The 16,493-nt window shown below is 50.3% G+C and overlaps 8 protein-coding genes across 8 annotated transcripts; 4 read left to right on the forward strand and 4 right to left on the reverse strand.

The window, feature by feature from the left end:
* Window positions 1-563: 563 nt before the first annotated feature.
* Window positions 564-3,420, reverse strand: COCVIDRAFT_31131 (glycosyltransferase family 1 protein; the record flags this gene model as incomplete). The annotated part of the gene is made up of 5 exons (XM_014695803.1): window positions 564-1,392; window positions 1,463-1,813; window positions 1,868-2,395; window positions 2,468-3,173; window positions 3,228-3,420. The coding sequence occupies 5 exons, from the start codon at window positions 3,418-3,420 to the stop codon at window positions 564-566; spliced, it is 2,607 nt and encodes an 868-aa protein (XP_014551289.1).
* A 546-nt stretch (window positions 3,421-3,966) lies between these two features.
* COCVIDRAFT_42375 (glycoside hydrolase family 10 protein) lies at window positions 3,967-5,003 on the forward strand (the record flags this gene model as incomplete). Its single annotated transcript, XM_014695804.1, has 2 exons — window positions 3,967-4,779; window positions 4,812-5,003. 2 exons carry the CDS (start codon window positions 3,967-3,969, stop codon window positions 5,001-5,003), a joined length of 1,005 nt encoding a protein of 334 aa, XP_014551290.1.
* Window positions 5,004-5,886: 883 nt separating this feature from the next.
* Window positions 5,887-6,943, forward strand: COCVIDRAFT_42376 (hypothetical protein; the record flags this gene model as incomplete). The annotated part of the gene is made up of 3 exons (XM_014695805.1): window positions 5,887-6,049; window positions 6,109-6,447; window positions 6,507-6,943. 3 exons carry the CDS (start codon window positions 5,887-5,889, stop codon window positions 6,941-6,943), a joined length of 939 nt encoding a protein of 312 aa, XP_014551291.1.
* A 276-nt stretch (window positions 6,944-7,219) lies between these two features.
* On the reverse strand, window positions 7,220-8,530 carry COCVIDRAFT_113319 (hypothetical protein; the record flags this gene model as incomplete). Its single annotated transcript, XM_014695806.1, has 3 exons — window positions 7,220-7,696; window positions 7,877-8,404; window positions 8,462-8,530. The coding sequence occupies 3 exons, from the start codon at window positions 8,528-8,530 to the stop codon at window positions 7,220-7,222; spliced, it is 1,074 nt and encodes a 357-aa protein (XP_014551292.1).
* A 281-nt stretch (window positions 8,531-8,811) lies between these two features.
* COCVIDRAFT_42378 (hypothetical protein) lies at window positions 8,812-10,260 on the reverse strand (the record flags this gene model as incomplete). The annotated part of the gene is made up of 6 exons (XM_014695807.1): window positions 8,812-8,996; window positions 9,136-9,305; window positions 9,378-9,607; window positions 9,686-9,828; window positions 9,927-9,969; window positions 10,126-10,260. The coding sequence occupies 6 exons, from the start codon at window positions 10,258-10,260 to the stop codon at window positions 8,812-8,814; spliced, it is 906 nt and encodes a 301-aa protein (XP_014551293.1).
* Window positions 10,261-11,583: 1,323 nt separating this feature from the next.
* COCVIDRAFT_113305 (hypothetical protein) lies at window positions 11,584-13,209 on the forward strand (the record flags this gene model as incomplete). Its single annotated transcript, XM_014695808.1, has 2 exons — window positions 11,584-11,930; window positions 12,006-13,209. 2 exons carry the CDS (start codon window positions 11,584-11,586, stop codon window positions 13,207-13,209), a joined length of 1,551 nt encoding a protein of 516 aa, XP_014551294.1.
* A 217-nt stretch (window positions 13,210-13,426) lies between these two features.
* COCVIDRAFT_42380 (hypothetical protein) lies at window positions 13,427-15,142 on the forward strand (the record flags this gene model as incomplete). The annotated part of the gene is made up of 3 exons (XM_014695809.1): window positions 13,427-13,679; window positions 13,753-14,291; window positions 14,342-15,142. 3 exons carry the CDS (start codon window positions 13,427-13,429, stop codon window positions 15,140-15,142), a joined length of 1,593 nt encoding a protein of 530 aa, XP_014551295.1.
* A 563-nt stretch (window positions 15,143-15,705) lies between these two features.
* Window positions 15,706-16,332, reverse strand: COCVIDRAFT_31136 (hypothetical protein; the record flags this gene model as incomplete). Its single annotated transcript, XM_014695810.1, has 4 exons — window positions 15,706-15,750; window positions 15,805-15,989; window positions 16,047-16,098; window positions 16,171-16,332. 4 exons carry the CDS (start codon window positions 16,330-16,332, stop codon window positions 15,706-15,708), a joined length of 444 nt encoding a protein of 147 aa, XP_014551296.1.
* Window positions 16,333-16,493: the final 161 nt, after the last annotated feature.

The following is a 16,493-nucleotide window of genomic DNA, read 5'->3' on the forward strand; positions in this document are numbered from 1 at the left end:
GAGGTCAATTTGCTGACGTCCGTCCTCGGTCACTACTACCCGTTTTCATGAATCGCGACTCTGTCCGCAGCCCCCACCACCATAGCCCCAAAAGACCATTAACGGTCATTCAAGACTCCTGTATGCGTATCATAGTACTCGCTGCAATAGCAGCGCACTAGTTTAAGGATGGGTTGCCACCAGTATCGGGCTCGCAACCTTCCTGTCCTCCTCACATTGTCGCTGCTGCAGCAGCTTGCGCTTCGCGTGGGTCAAAACCTTTCTTTCCGATACCGAACAGTGGTTCTGTCTTCAGAAGATTAGCTACCCGGACCAAAAACTCAGAGCTTCAGCACTTCGGTCCAAAGCAACTACATCTAACACCTGATATGTTGGAGCTTTCATGCTCTGCCGGCATCCATTAAGCAGTCGTCAATTCTTTTCTGCACTGACAGCTGGCGTAATCGCCCAATTCTCAATACTCTGTACTCTGTAGCAATATAGTCGCTCCAATGTCTGCGTTAATTATTATTTTCTTCATCGCTTTCAAAAAGACATTCTCCTATAAAGTCCCTGGCTCGTTCTCATTGCTTATCCCCTCTCCGTGCTAGCAAACGCGTAATGATCTTCTCAGCCTCTTCTGTACTATGTTCGTCGTTCTCAACTAGCCACCTCCCCTCTTCATGTCTCGCTTCAGCAATACTTTTTCTGGTCTTCGTGTAGACTGCCGTTCTCAAGCTTTTTGCAATACCTGCGCTTGTATAACCAAAAAGACCGAACATGCCAGCACCGGTCTTTGTGACCATGTTAGCTATTCCTTTGCCCACCCCTTTTGCAGCGCCTTTGAAACCTTCCTCCTGAGCACCTTGGTATGGCTTTACAACAACGTCACTCACTCCATCAATGAAGCCCCACGCGAAAGTCTTGCCTGCAACAGCTGCGCCACTCTTGAACCCTGTCACAGGCCCGTGGTCACGAGGTGTTTCGCCGTAGAGTCGAGGCACATTCTTGAGACCATCGGTAATTGCGAGAGGAATGTCGACTGTCATACCTTTTAGGGCCTTTGGAGCAAACATGGCAATGCTTGCTCCGGACGCACCTGCCAGTTGACCTGCTGAGATGGCTTTACGTTTCGGAACAACGCTGTTTGCCGATGTTTCAGCACTTGCGCTGTCAGACATCTGCTTCGATTGGTCGATATGATTAATACTGGTATTGGACGCTTCCGAAGCCTCTAGCTTTGAGTCTTCGTAGGCACGTCGGTCGCGATCGTCTCGATACTCCGTTATTGGTTTCGTGAAAACTCCTGTGACGCATGTCGCAAGATCGACTGTAGTGCCAAGGACTCCGGACGCTCCACCGGAGATGGGATCCCATCGTCGAGGCTCTATGACAATGGGTCTGCTCTCGTATCTGTCCATAAATTAGCGATCGGATGCAGGAAATGCTTATCGAAGAACCAAGTGATAAGGGCGAAACCTACAATTTTAGATGCTTGGCATCCTTTGAGAATCTCAGTGTCATAACTTCTGTAGCCAAGGTAGAAAGCTTCATCCTGTGGCCTTTCTTGTCAAAGCAGAAAGTTGCCGGTAGGTGTGGTAGTACATCGCAAGACATGTCTCTGAATGGGAGATTCCGATGGAAAGACATGACTGCAGCTTCGACGCCTCTCTCAGATTGCATCTTCTGTGCAATGACTGCAGCTGCGCTCGCCGCTTCAGGTGATAAACAGAATCTGATCGCTTGAGACAGGCTTTCGGCCGTTATGTCTCGTTGAGGAATAGGCATCGGACCAGCACCAGCAGTAGCTACCATCTGGGCCCAGAATGGTTGACTACTGACTTATTAGCAAATCTGCCGACGCAACGGAGTGGACAATCTGACTTACTCTCCGAAGAACGGAATGATAGTCGTGGGCTTGCCGTTCAGCAAACCACATGCAGTCGTTCCAGCGCCACCATGATGCACCACTGCGGCCACATGCTGAAACAACCACTCGTGTGGACAATCACCAATGAAGATGATATCTTCATGAGACTCTCCATGATCTCCCAACTTTGACCATCCCTTGGACACAATAGCACGAAATCCGTTCGCTCTTACAGTCTCTAATATGACTGCGGTAATTCTTTGAGGGTCTTCAAGAACGATGCTGCCGAATCCTATGTAGACAGGTGGCGGTCCACTCTCAATGAAGGACCGAATTTCAGCTGGTGGCTCGTACGAAGGAGGATCCCGGAAGAAGAAACCGCAGACATCTATGTGGGCCGGCCAGTCGAAGGGTTTCGGTACAAGAGCCGGAGACCAGCAGTAAGTCATGGGAATGCTCAGTGTGGTCGCAAGACTAGGGCCATCGAATATGCCCACCTGTTCCAAGTCCAGCGTCTGGCGCCATTGGTTGATGACGCCACCAAGTCTAAATCCCAGGTTAGTATCATCTAGTCTGTGCAACGAGGAATTCTATGTCGACCTTGTATGAACAACTTACCCTTGCCATGTTAGCCAATCGACAACCCCATATGATAGGTAATTTGCAGCGCTTTGTTTGCCCTCGGCGTTTTTCAGATTCGCTAGTGGGTGTGGAAATGCTCGCGTACTTGTCCATGGCATAGTGAACATCATGTGAACGGGAATTCCAAGAGCCTGTGCGCAGTGGACATGTGCAAAGCTTGGTGGGTTGGCAATGATAGCATCTGCCACGAATGGCGAATGGCTCATGATGTCTGGTGCGATGCATGACCTCCAGAACCCTTCCAACATCTCCCTGACCATCATCTGTTTCTTCTTGATCTCGCCAGCCCGCAAGCTCTCGAGACTAGGAATCAGACCAGGGTTTTTGACCATGTACGCCATCAATTCTGAAGGATTACCGCCGATTGGGTAGAACTCCAGTCCAGAACCGGAGCCTCGCACGAGATCTTGGAACATGTCATGGGTCGCTAGCCTCACTCGGTGGCCATACCGCCGAAGCTCGTCACCAAGCGCGATGAAAGGCTGGACGTCTCCTCGACTGCCTACAACTTGGATGACAATGTTCAGTTTGACAGGCCACGACTTGTAGCGATCCGGTCCATCTGGTAATTCTGAATACTCTGGTGGCGCATCTTCCGGTATGTCGTTAAGTGCATCGCCGTAGAGCAGCGAAAGCGTCCTCACAGCTTTCGAATTCAGATCGATGTTGATGCGCCCATCGCCTAGAAAACATGAGTTCCAATCCGACTGATGAACCGAGGAATCGTGAGTCTTACTGCCGGCCTTGAGCTTTCCATCATCGTGTGCGTCCGCTGATGCGTTTATCGAAGAAGATTCCTGGTGACTGCTGAGCTTTATAGGCTGTCGATCACGATTTATCTCTGTACTTTCATGGCCTGTGAACCTGCAACCTATCGGTATATCACCGGGAAGTTCGGCAAAATCCGAAAGCCTTTTTTCCGGTTCCATGGTGTCGATGGAGAATATTCAAGTGTAAGAAAGAAGTAATGTTGGCGGATGGCCTGCCGACAAGAGTGACGAGACATATCAGACGGCTTCTAAAGAACACACTAAAGCGTATTGTGCGTATGCGTATGCGTATGCGTATTTGTTTGGAAGGCATGTGCACTGGCGTTGTCTGGAGCTGAGCACAGCTTTTGTAGGGGTGTGTTGCGTCACCGAGCAGTGACCGCCGCCGCTACCCCAGTTTCAGCCAATCAGCGCCAGCTTGCGAAAGTCGAAGCTACTAAGCTTGCTAGTATGGTTGACCATGTACTAGCTGCACAACTCGGCCAACGCTGCTTAGTATTATCGTTGTCTGGCAAGTGCCGTCGACGCGTATTGTACTATGCCTCCGACCTCAAGATACTCCAGCGGATGAGTCTGACATGGCTACAGCATGGCAAGACTCCTATTTCATTCATATATAAAAATCGTTTAAGCCTTCCGATGCAGTAGGCACATAGCACAAAAAACAAGCAGCGCAGACGACACGAATCACGCGAACTTAGCAATATGGCCTTCAGCACAAATTTCAAAGTTTTTGGTATCACGACAACCACTCTGTTACTCCTTACCGCCGTCAAAGCGAGCATTGCAATCCCCACCACCGGCACTACGGCGCTGAGAGAAAAGGCGCATAAGAAGAACATCACAATTGGATCTGGAGCTATCAACCCGACATACCTTGAAGATCCTGTCTTCGCGGCTGTTCTCGCTGAGCAATTCAACAGCTTGCATCCTGAGAATGAGATGAAATGGTCTTTCATCAACCCTATGCCAGGCCATTACAACTGGGATCCCATCGACCGTCTTGTTGACTTCGCCAACGAACATGGCATGTTAGTCAAAGGGCACGGACTCATCTCGAGCTGCTGCAATCCCGACTTTGTAGTCAACATCACCAATCCCAAAGCGTTGCGTGCTGCGATGACGACTCATTTCGAAGCTATCATGCACCGGTACGAAGGACGGATCGACCGATGGGACGTAGTCACTGAGGCTCTTAAAACAATGGGTGGAGGCTTAAATGCGAATGACTTCTCCAGACAACTTGGTCCGGGTTACATCAACGAAGCCTTCGGTATCGCACGGGCTGCATCCCCTGGAGCCAAGCTATACATCAACGAAAACCAAGTAGAAGTGCTTCCCGGCAAGCGTCAAGAGCTTGAAGACCTGGTTTTTAGAATCGTTGCAGACGGCGTTCCAATCGATGGAGTTGCCCTGCAAATGCATATTACCGAAGTCGCTCCAGTACCCGGCGTGATAACGGACATGGTTCGTTTCTACAAAGCGCTCGGGCTGCAAGTCGAAATCGCCGAAATGGATGTGCACACACTCAATAAATACTCCAGACTCAGATCTATGGTGCCGTCGTCAAGGAGGCTTTGGAGGCAGGAATCACAGATATCAACTTCTGGGGCTTTACCGATAAGCATGCTCACACTTGGGTGCCAGGCGCAAAGCCGCTCATGTTTGATGAGAACTACAAACCAAAGGGAGCTTTCTATGCGACTCATAGTGATCTAGAGGAGTTTGTCAATGAATGCTAGCTAGATAATGCTGTATCACGTTATTTCAGACGTCACGTGGTAACAACGTCAAATGGTGTCCCGTGGGTAGCGGGCTCTCTTTGTCATCCCTCATTGGTGTCACTTCCAGCTATGTGTAGGTATATCACAGTATCGTTCAAGACGGTACAAGGTAGAAATACGACTAGATTGCACAGAAAGCTACTACAATCATACTGCATGCCAATGTACAAGTACAATGAGCAGCAAGAGAGTCAGGAAAGCAACCGTGCAAACTATAAACGTTATGCCTTATGGTTAAAACGATTAGATATCGCCTTAAGACGTAATCTTCCAGTCGTACTTGTACATACCTTAAACCCGTGCAGCAAAAAAACTATCCTAAGATCTCTTCGAAAAGCCATGGCAACTATGAACCATACTAAAGCACAAATCTAACGACCATCGGGAAGACCCAGCTACGCTGCGTACTTCTGTACCATCTCGACAAGTCTGACACTATACCGGGCGCCAAGTGGGGCGATACGCATACGCATACGCATACGCATACGCTCTATGCGCAGTGGGCCCGCTAATGGGGCGACTATCCCTAGCCCGTTAGTCAGCCCGAACCTTATTCCTAGATCGCCCAACATTACCCGGACGATGTACTGTGGTTTCGCAACTCTAGCAGAAATTGCCCCTGGGCGTATCACATAATACGCATACGCACCATGGAATACTGTACCAGATGGCTCAGCCGACGGAACGTACGTAGATAGTCTAGGTCGGACGTTACAAGTAGGACAGGTTGATTAGGGTACTTGGAATTATAGGCTTCCAAAAATTGTTCACTTTGCTCTACTGCACGTTTCCACGTTCAATACCACTTGTCTTCGTATTATTTTCAATTAACGATATCATCATGGCAGAAGAGACAGTCGATTTCAAGCTTTACCGCTACAATCCTTCGATGGCAGCGGCCGTCATCTTTGTCATCCTATTCTTCCTCATCACAACGTTGCACTTTTATCAAATGATGCGAACCCGGACTTGGATTTCCATTCCTTTCGTTCTTGGCGGCATTTGTAAGCTACACCCAATCTCTGTGTTCGTCGTGAAGAGATAAGCTGATAATTTGTCGCAGTCGAGGTTGTCAGGTATATTAGAGTACGTACGAGAAATTGTAGCGTAAAAAGGACGGCAAAACTAATGTGTGTGTGTGTGTGTGTGTGCGGGTGGGTGGGTGTGTTTTACAGAGAGCCATTTCCGCCCAAGAGTCCCCTAATTAGTCGGTCGCAGTCTACTCACTCTCGACTATCCTCCTTCTGGTTGCGCCCCCGCCCTATTCGCGGCAAGCATCTACATGATGCTTGGCCGCATCATCTTGGTGACCGACGGCGAGTCACATTCACTCATACCCAAGAAATGGCTCACAAAGTTACTCGTGAGGGGGATGTATTATCATTCATGATGCAGGGAGCCGGTAAGTGTTTTCCAATCTCCAGGATATAAATCGACGCAATGACTGACGCATGGACCTAGGTGGGGGTATAATGGCAAGTGGCTCCATTGAATCTATACATACTAGAGAGAAGATTATCAATGCTGGCCTAGTAGTGCAGCATCTCTTTTTCAGCTTCTTCATCACTGCCTGTGTCATCTTCCATGCCCGTCTTGTCCAGCAGCCGACGTCACAAGTATATTCCCAGTCGTTGCCATGGGAAAGACAGCTGTATGCACTCTACGTAGCCAGCTTATTTATTCTTGTGCGGTGCATCTTCCGACTGACTGGGTATGCGCAGGGTAACTCAGGGTATCTCATATCCCACGAGGTCTTCCTTTATGTATTCGATGCTGTGCTCATATTCGCTACGATGGTTTGGATGGCTTGGGTTCATCCAAGTGACATTGCAGCGCTGCTGAGCAAGGGTCAAGGGAGGGCGGTGCGGCGAGTAGTATCGGTTTATTCCCTGCACTGAGCTGATTTGTTTACACCGACGGATCCGTATAGTTATTTTTGACCTGCCTGATTGCGAGAGAATATGTTACACAGCCGGGACAGCTGCTTATAATAGAACCTTTGCGTGGCGCAACCCTTGTATCACCTTAGTCTTGATTAAGCACCTCCTTTTTCATCTCACTGTGAAGTCTGGACCAGTATAATCACTTATCGCTTCCAAATCATTCCAAGTACAGATAGGGAGTTAGAGTCCTTGATGTAAATGTAGAGTCGATTCTGCAGTGAAGAAAGGCTGTTAGGCGAGTCTTCCCGGCAACAAGTCATCAAATTGGAAAGCGCCTCGACCACCATCTTCAGTTTGTCTAGCAACCTCCCTTGGCCACTCGGTCAACGCAGCCCAATTAGGACCTGCAGCATGTACCAAGATTGCCAGGTCATCGATGAGGCTAATTCCAGTACGCGCCCCCCACCAAAGATGCCGGATATGGAGTAAAAGTACACCGTAATGCATAAAAATGGTTAGGGCCATGATATCGCCATGTCGGATCAACTTCATGAGCGCCTCCCTGTGTTCTGCTGGCCAGATCATCGCAGGCCAGCCAATGACGCGCCCCAGATGACTTGAGGTCGTCATATACCCGAAAACGAGTCCAAGACTCCGGATTCCTGAGGCATAGACAGCATGACGTTCTTCTTCGATAGAATTGGAATGCAGAAGGCTATCTGTATGTTGACGCAGCTTTTCCAACGCAGCTTGTGTCTCGTCATCGGGCTCCAAATCCCCTGGTGAGGGTCGGAAGAATGATGCCAGTTTTCCATTGGTAAGGAGGGGAACGAATTTCGAGTGTATGATTCTTATACCTCGCCCGAGTTCAAGCATGGTCATCAGGCTTTCGGTTTGCGCTGAGTATGCGGAATCCGGATCTGCGTTTGGCAAGGCGATGGCCATCACATTTATAAGCATGGAGAAAGCAAAAAGGGCAGTACAGTTTGTTTCGTTGATGTCCCCAAGAGTTTTGTTGTACTTTTGCAAACCCTCGTTTTGATATCGTATCGCAAATTCGGTGTATTGCCTACGCGAGTCCGGATTGTAAAATGCGAAATGAAGCGACGCCATCGCCAAAAGCCCATCCATTAGAAAGTCATACTGCACAGCCTCTTCTGGAATGGCTTCCGTCCAGACAAGAAGTTCTGCTGCATCATGTGCCAGGGTTCGACTCGTTCTGTTTATGTAGTACACCATCAGCTGCAGCTCTTGTCGTCTGGAAACACCAGTTGTTGATTGCGATGATGGATCATGTGCGCAAAGCTTCCCTGCTTGCCATGGTGGCTCCTCATGCGGGAAGCGGGTTGGGGATCCGGTAGCGTCCGAACTTGGAGCTCTAGAAAGATCATGTCGACTAGCTTTGGCATTTAATCCATACGCGCAATCTACTCGTCGAAAGATGCAGTTCTGGCATGTAGGTATCTCCTCTCCGCACTGTTCGGAAGTTATCAGCAAGCATTGTAGTTGTGCAAGGGGACAGCCTGCTCAAACCTTGATATGTCTCTTCTTGCAAGGCAAGCAACCATTACGTGATTTAGTATGGGGTTTACGAAGTGGCATGGCTGAGGCTGGTAGCCAACAAAAGTGAGGGTTAGCCCTCCTTGGTGAACTTCTAGAAAAATCGCTGGCTCATGGACGATGGTGGAACCTTTTTGGAAGGGCGTTCGCATACCCATGCAAACACTGCCCGGACGCTAGCACTAGTCGCGACACAGAAAATAGCATTGATCTGCGGCCTTCACGCCAACTGCCTCTACGTTTCTCCGAAGATACCGCGATTTGCGACCCATCGTATCAGACCATCGGGCCGTTCTTCGTTCCCGTCCCCTGGGAATCTCTTATTAAACATCGTCAACCACTCGCCATCTACCACCCATCACTGTGTTATTCTCCTCACAGCTCTCATCCACCAACTTCCTACTCCCCTCCATTCCCACAACCGGCAATTTCACCACGTACCTCTTCCCCTCCGGTTTGGTCTCTCCCTCAGTCTCGTATGGAAAAGGGACGTACTCTGGCAATAATCCTAACTGTTTGAGCGCCGTCGCATGATCCTAGCTGATATCCTCGTGACACAGTCGATCGCCGCGCATGGCAACGACGCTGGTGAAGGGAATGGCGAGGGGCCTGCCGGCGGGAGGGACACTGGGCAAGAGCTATTGCACTTCTTTGGTGTGTGTGTGTGTGTGTGTGTGTGAGGGTGAAGATGAATTCGTCAATCACGCGGTCGATGCCTACGGTGCGTGAGACGAGAGAGAGGGCAGTATCGGGTGGATTGCTGAAGACAACGTGGTGAGTGTAAAAGGCTGTGAGTCGTTCCTGACCCACCCCTCCGCTGCCCAGTTATTAGTATATCGTATTCAGACACGGTATCGACGCTCAATAATGGTGCTGGATGGATATGTACGTCATAGTCGGTATGTGATTGACATACGGCTGGTCCACCATTGTAGCCATTGGTTTCGCAGCATCTCTCTCCCCAAACTTGAACTTCGTATGCTCTTCCCACACCGCCCCCAGATTAAAGAATGGCCCACCAAGCAACGGCTTCAGAAAAGTCAGACTCCTCGTGTGCGCAATGCCTGCGCTTTGCTTGTGGTAGTTCTCATCGCTTGGAAGTACCCATGCATACTCTTTCTTTGCATATTCGTATCAGTGAGACCTGAATACGTTTTCCGGGAGTGGTGTCGTATTTTCCGAAGACGGTCCCGGGACTAGCGAACACGACTCACGACGACGAGTATCTGGCAGCCCCGCTATGTGTATCAATTGGGGTGGAAGTGGTGTTGAGCCGATAGTGGTGAACTTTCCACCACCGTAGGAGACAAGAGCTTTGATATCTAGAGTGCTGCCGGCGGCTTATTCAACGTAATGTGGAGTTCTTGATAGGTATGCTGCAGGGTATGGTCAGTGTATCGCCGAAATATCGTCACTGCTCAGAAAGGAGTTGACGAACATATCAGTTCAACACCATTGCTGAATTCGCATCCTGCGCATTTCTTCAATACTTCAAGAGCTTTTTAAAGAGGGAATTTGCCACCGTCTTCGACTTTGCCAGGGACGAGCAGCTGTTGGTAATTAGCATTAGTATCACGTGTCAACTTCTCCCACCTCCTCCATTGCAATTGATCTTAAAAACGCATTTCTGTCGTCACCTTTCTAGTCTCAAAACATATCTGCACGACCGAAAACCCCTCCTCAGCCCGTTTCTGTAGTGGCGGTAGATCTAAACACCAGTCCTTGGCTTCTCTGGCCGCACACTTACGCCAACCTTTACGTAGATGTGACATCGACTCAATGATTCGCGGCGAACAAGAAAGCGGCGGATATTAGGATTCAGCTCGTATGAGAGCTAAGTGGCAGCTACAGCAGGGGCCGCATCGCATTTACGCAGAGGTCATTTGCGGATGTTTTGCACAGGCTCTACTTGCCTTTCGCCCAACGACGCAAGAAGCTTTTTGCTTTGCTTTTTCGGGCCTGCGTCATGAGCAACGCGTGCCAGACCATCAGCTACACAAACTACGAGCGTCAGAGCCGCAACCACACATAAGTACTGCAACCCGTACACTGCCCGTGCAACCACAGTCATCTGTCCCATAATACAAGTCAACTGCAGACTTCACTGTGCACGAGTCTCATTATCACGCAGTAAACAACGCCGGTCTAGGGTGGCTGTGGCTGGGACTGCGAGACCTAGAGAGACGTGTGCGCCCCTGCAACCCAACGAGAAAGAACGCACCAATGCAGTGCTACTACACACTAGGAGACTGGCCAGGACAGTGAGACTCCGGTAATCGAACTGACGGATAGAGTAAGCCGGTTGCAATACATGATCTTTGAGATGATTCACATAGTGTTAGAAATAGTATATGCAACCCTATATCACCGTCTAATGCTATCTTCTACTATCCTTTGTGAAGAGCAGTCTCCAGTTCATACTTATCTGTCTGCACCTAGTCGATCATCCTGCAGTGCGGGCATTAGTCGCCTTACCCTACCATACATGTTCACATGGTCACTGGCCTGCCGACGATGTGTGTCACGCTGCACTAGTTGCAAGGGACTATCAACCCTGGTGAGGACTCGAGGTGTCATTGCGTAGCACATGTAAGGGCCCAACTAGTCTAGTCAAGGTTACCTACGTATAAAAGACCGTCTCTTATTCCTAATGTTGTTATCTTCTCTTCCACCTTAAAACCGGTGAATTCTCGAGAAGCCAAGGGTGCAATAGGTTCTCAAGACACCGTTGTGGACGACATGTTGTATTAGGTGTTTGAAGAGGCTGCATAATTAGCGACTGTCATTGATTATCACAGGAGTATTAAGACGAAACGATTCATCAATCTTCAGGACCAGCAGATCCAACACTTACAAACAAGTACTATATGTTGATATTGTAAGTGCAGTTCGTAGCTTGCACACAACCTAAATTGTATTCGAAAACAATGTAGTAACACTTGTTACTCCAATGGTGCGCAGTAGCCTGCTCCGTATTACTTCATCTACAGACGGAGAAGGCGAAAATGACGCTAGACCAGCTTGGTCCACCTCCGTCCCTAACTCCGCATTCACATTTCCTGAATGCCTAGGTACTGCACTTCTCCACCGCCAACATGGCAGCCTCTGGTGCGAATCTGGCTGTTACCAAAGACGGAGAGACCTACAACAAGTTATCGCGGCCCGACGATTACCTCATATCGGCACAACCCCCTCCGCCATCTGCATCTGGTGTGCCTGCTCTGGCTATTCCTGGGAGCAAGCGAAAGCACGAGCAGGAAAACGCGTCGGACACGAAGCGCGCAAAAACCGATCGCAACAATTCGCGCGCCAAGGGGAAATCACGCACCAATGAACAGTTCCGTGAGCCAGGCGTACGCTCGGTGCTTCCAGGACTTGAGGGAGAGGAGCATTTGACAGACGAGTCAATAGACGAGGCAGTGGCATACCTTAGAAGTGTCAGGTAATTATTTCAAGTTGCGACATTTGCGCACATATCTACGAAAAGCAAAGAGCTATTACTTACATCGTGGACCAGATCTGAAGCCTCAGCAATACCCACCCTCCTCGTAGCCCCGACCGATGTGCACAGCACTAGCAGTGATCATGGCAACGGCAACGGCAACTTCAATAAACCGACCGTAAGAACACAGCGTACTGTATACAACGACGGTACCTGGGTTGCTCTAGAAAGCGAGAGTGAAGGTGCATCGGAGTACTGGGACGGAGACGTAGAGGATCTCGACCCACAGGAGAGCTGTCAATGGGCACTCGTGCGGCGATTCTACACTCTTCGCAACAGACTCTCTGCAATCCGGGAACATAAGCTACCTTCGGCGAAAACAGCAGCTTTCAGAAAATCCAAACGACGTGATCAGTCTGGAAAGCACTATTGGGCTGAAGCCATTGGTCGCGACTATCCTGCACTAGAGGAAGTCACCCAAATGGATGAATCGACTTTATATGTGGCTCTGCATGGCTGTGCACTCGCATTGGATCGATCTATCGAGGTATCACGTCAGAAGAGCTGCTGGATATGGACACTGCTGGCCTTGACGGGAGACTTTGGAACTTTGGATCATGAGAGGATCGGCAAGATTCGGGACCTAGGTCTCGCTGCTAGCCGTCTGGTGAAAAGGCTCTCTGACAGGAGTCTAGAGGAGCAATGTGCTCCAGAGGGCGAAACAAGAGACGACGAGCCTGATGATGAATCCGGAGACAAGTCAAGTTCTGCACTTGTGAAAGAAGATGGCGACTCGATCGTCAACGCGGACAGCGGCTTGGAAAGCGGAGAGGTCATGGATGACAATGCGGGCGATTCTGGTGCAGAAATGGCCATCTCAGAAGATGAAGCAGAGTCGTCAGATGCAGCTGAAGACGGAGCCCTTGAGAAAGCCAGAGCCCGCCTTCTCGCCCAACTTGGAGACCGTTTAGTGCAGCCAGCAGTCCCACCATCAGACGCACCAGTCGAGCCACCTGCAGCATCAAATTTCAAGTTGCTTTCCCGAGTAGAGGCCGAGAGACAACGACAGGAGATGCGCAACAACAAGCCTCAAAAAGAGAATGTCACACGTGCATTAGTCTCTACATCTGATGCCGCACAGACCAAGGGTGCAGGGCTACAGAGCACACCTTTAACCGAGAGTGATGTAGAAACACGGGCGGCAATCGACATGATTCTGACGGTTGTCGCCGAGTGTTATGGACAGAGGGATTTGCTACAGTTTCGAAAGGCATGGTGAAAGCATGAAGCGTGTTTAGATACCCCTATAGCGATTATAAAATTAATACATAGACTTCTGTTTACATACAATCAATTTACACATGTATGTAGACATACAATCTGGGCAGTGACGTAAACAAGCACGGACCATTCTACGTGCAGACCCGAATCTTTTCCAAACAGCGGCGGCCGCTTTGCTCTTTGGCGAATTGAGTCACTTTTTTTATTTCCAGTCCATGCCGCGCATTTCACCCCACTTTGCCTGCCCCGCGCTCATACTACGACAAGACGTCCTGCGATACAGTACTGCTACTTTTGTCTCGCGCAAATTCATACAAACAATAGCTTTCCGCCGCGTACGCCTTTTTGTAACCCCCGCCCCCCACCGTAGACTCTCCACACAGACCTGGTCGCTGAGTGACGACGAAATGGGCAAGGAAGACAAGGGCAAGAACTTTACGCTCAAGGTACCAAAGGGCACGCGGGATTGTGCGTACTCTTATTCTCTTCACTTTTTGGAGGGGTATCTATCCGCAACACCACTTACTCACAACCCCGACAGGGACCGGCGAAGATGCCGCACTCCGTGATCGCCTTTTCCAAACGGTAACCGACGTCTTCAAGCGCCACGGCGCCACGACACTCGACACACCCGTGTTCGAGCTCAAGGAGATTCTAAGCGGCAAATACGGCGAAGACTCAAAACTCATATATGACCTGCAAGACCAGGGCGGCGAGCTATGCTCGCTACGCTACGACTTGACTGTCCCGCTTGCCCGATGGCTTGCAATGAACCCCAGTGTGCAGAGCTTTAAGCGGTACCAGATTGCCAAGGTCTATCGGCGCGATCAACCCGCCATGACCAAGGGTCGCATGCGCGAATTCTACCAGTGCGATTTCGATATTGCGGGGTCGTACGATGCTATGATTCCCGATGCGGAGGTTCTCAAGATTGCGACTGATGTTTTTGATGCGCTTGAGTGGGATTCGTATACTATCAAAATTAACCACAGAAAGATTCTTGATGGTATCTTCAAGGCGGCTGGCGTGAAGGAGGAATTGATTCGGCCAATTAGCTCGGCAGTTGACAAGCTGGACAAGGTAGGGATGGGGTGTATGATGTTTTCTCGAAGGTCACTGACGCATTACAGATGCCGTGGGAAGAGGTGAAGAAGGAGATGGAGACCAAGGGCCTTGCCACAGAGGTAGCAGACAAGATTGGTGAATGGGTACAACGCAGGGGCGGCGACGACATCATCGAGTATCTCAAGAGCAACGAAGAACTTTCCAAGTCGGAAGATGTACAAAAAGGTGTTGAAGAGATGGAACTGCTATTCGCATACCTGGATGCTTTTGGTGCGCGCAAGAGGATATCATTTGACCTCTCGCTTGCACGAGGTCTCGACTACTACACTGGCCTGATTTACGAGGTTGTCACAGAAGGTTCAGCCCCAACCGGAAAAGGAAAGCAACAAGAGGTTGGCGTGGGAAGCGTGGCTGCAGGTGGCCGCTATGATCAGTTGGTGGGCATGTTCAGTGGCAAGCCTATTCCTTGTGTCGGCATCTCCTTTGGTATCGACCGCATCATCAGCATCATGAAGGCACGCGGCCAATCGACACAGCGCGCCAAGGATGTAGATGCATTTGTCATGGCATTCGGCGGCAAGGGCTTCAACGGTATGCTCAAGGAGCGCATGCAAGTCGCACAAGAGCTGTGGGCTGCAGGCATCAAGGCCGAATTTTCGTACAAGCTCAAACCCAAGGTTCAACAGCAGTTCAAGCAAGCCGAGGTCGCAGGCGTGCCGCTTACAGTCATTCTAGGAGAGGATGAGCTCAAGGATGGCAAAGTCAAGATCAAGGTTATGGGAATCAAGGATGAGAACAACCCAGAGAAGGATGGACTTTTGGTCGACCGGAGTAACATGGTGGAGGAGATCCGAAAGAGACTGTGAGGCGCAACTAGAGCCCATGTAAAGAATAAGTGCACCCGATACGACGGTGTGCGCGAAAAGATACCCATAGACTCCTTTCTGTTCGTCTCATGTCTTGGTGGGCGCAAGGGAATGCAGGAAGAGAGGACAACTGTTATGAAAAGCAGGGTAACGGAATAGAAGAAACGATTTACGACGACAAGAGCACATCCATGGCTTAGAGGATTTGTTTCCTATGGGATGAGATGGAAGGTGGGAATGGTGTTTGTTGTTTGTTTGAAGGAGGAAAGAACTCTAGGAACGTCAAGGGAAAAAAAGAAGGAAAATGAGCACTTTTGTCAGTGACTGGAATCAATTCAGAGCACGCGTAAACCAATTGGGTATCTGTGACACTGTGCAGCGTGCGCAACGATTAGTTTGTAGAAATAGGGCTGTGATGGGAAAATTCGAATATTCTATGCCGAGCCACCCCCTTTGCAGTCCTATGTACACAGACGCATGATGAAGATGGCGGAAACGTGCAGCTCGCCCGTGAGCGGTGTTTTTTCAGCTCCAAGCGAGCGCTTCGGAACTTGCTGCAATTTTTAGTAGCCGTCCTTGCCCCACTTGTTGTAGGTGTCGTGGAGTTCCTGCACAGTTAGCACTAACAATTCAAAAGAATTGGCTAGCAATTGAGTACATACCTTGGGGAGGGTGACGTTGGGGATAACGACAACGTTGAGAGCCGAAGGAGCGTCCTTCTTGATGCTGGTGTCGCCGCCAGGGTGGTACTGGTAAGGGCTGTGGCTGATATCGTCACGGTTCCAGGGCTCACTGCCGGTAGCCTTGGCAACGGTTCGCTCAGAAGAAGCGCTGGTGGGGGAGCGGGCTGTGGGGAGAGATGTAAGTAGCTATGCAGAGGGTGTGGTGTGGGCATGCCGCTTACAGAAATGCCATCCCGCAAGGCCAAAGATGCCGCTCATAATGGCCAGAAGCACCTGCATTCCAATCAGCTATCGCTCTACTTGCGCCGCAGACAAATACAGCGGGCAGGCGGGTGTATGGCGTACGTAGAGCTCGGGGTCGCGCTTTGCGCCCGCCTTGAGGGCCTCTTTGCTGCGCTGCCTCTCGCCCTCTGCGGCGGCGCTGGTAGCCCAGCGGCGGAGGGCGGGAGCCGGGCGGACGAGGCGCGGGGCGGCGCGGAAGGAGGAGCGGGCAATGATGGAGGACATTGTGAGATCCAATGGAGTGGTGGTGGTGGTGGTGCTGGCGGTGGGTGCAGAGCAGCAGTGGTTCGATGTTGAATCTCGCAGCGATGCCAAGCGTCGCGGCTGCGTCACCGAGGGCACCATGCCGCTTGCAGCCTGGGGGCGCTCGGGAGCGCTGCGACCTC

This window comes from Bipolaris victoriae (genome assembly GCF_000527765.1).
Source record: "Bipolaris victoriae FI3 unplaced genomic scaffold scaffold_145, whole genome shotgun sequence".
In the NCBI taxonomy this organism is placed as follows: domain Eukaryota; kingdom Fungi; phylum Ascomycota; class Dothideomycetes; order Pleosporales; family Pleosporaceae; genus Bipolaris; species Bipolaris victoriae.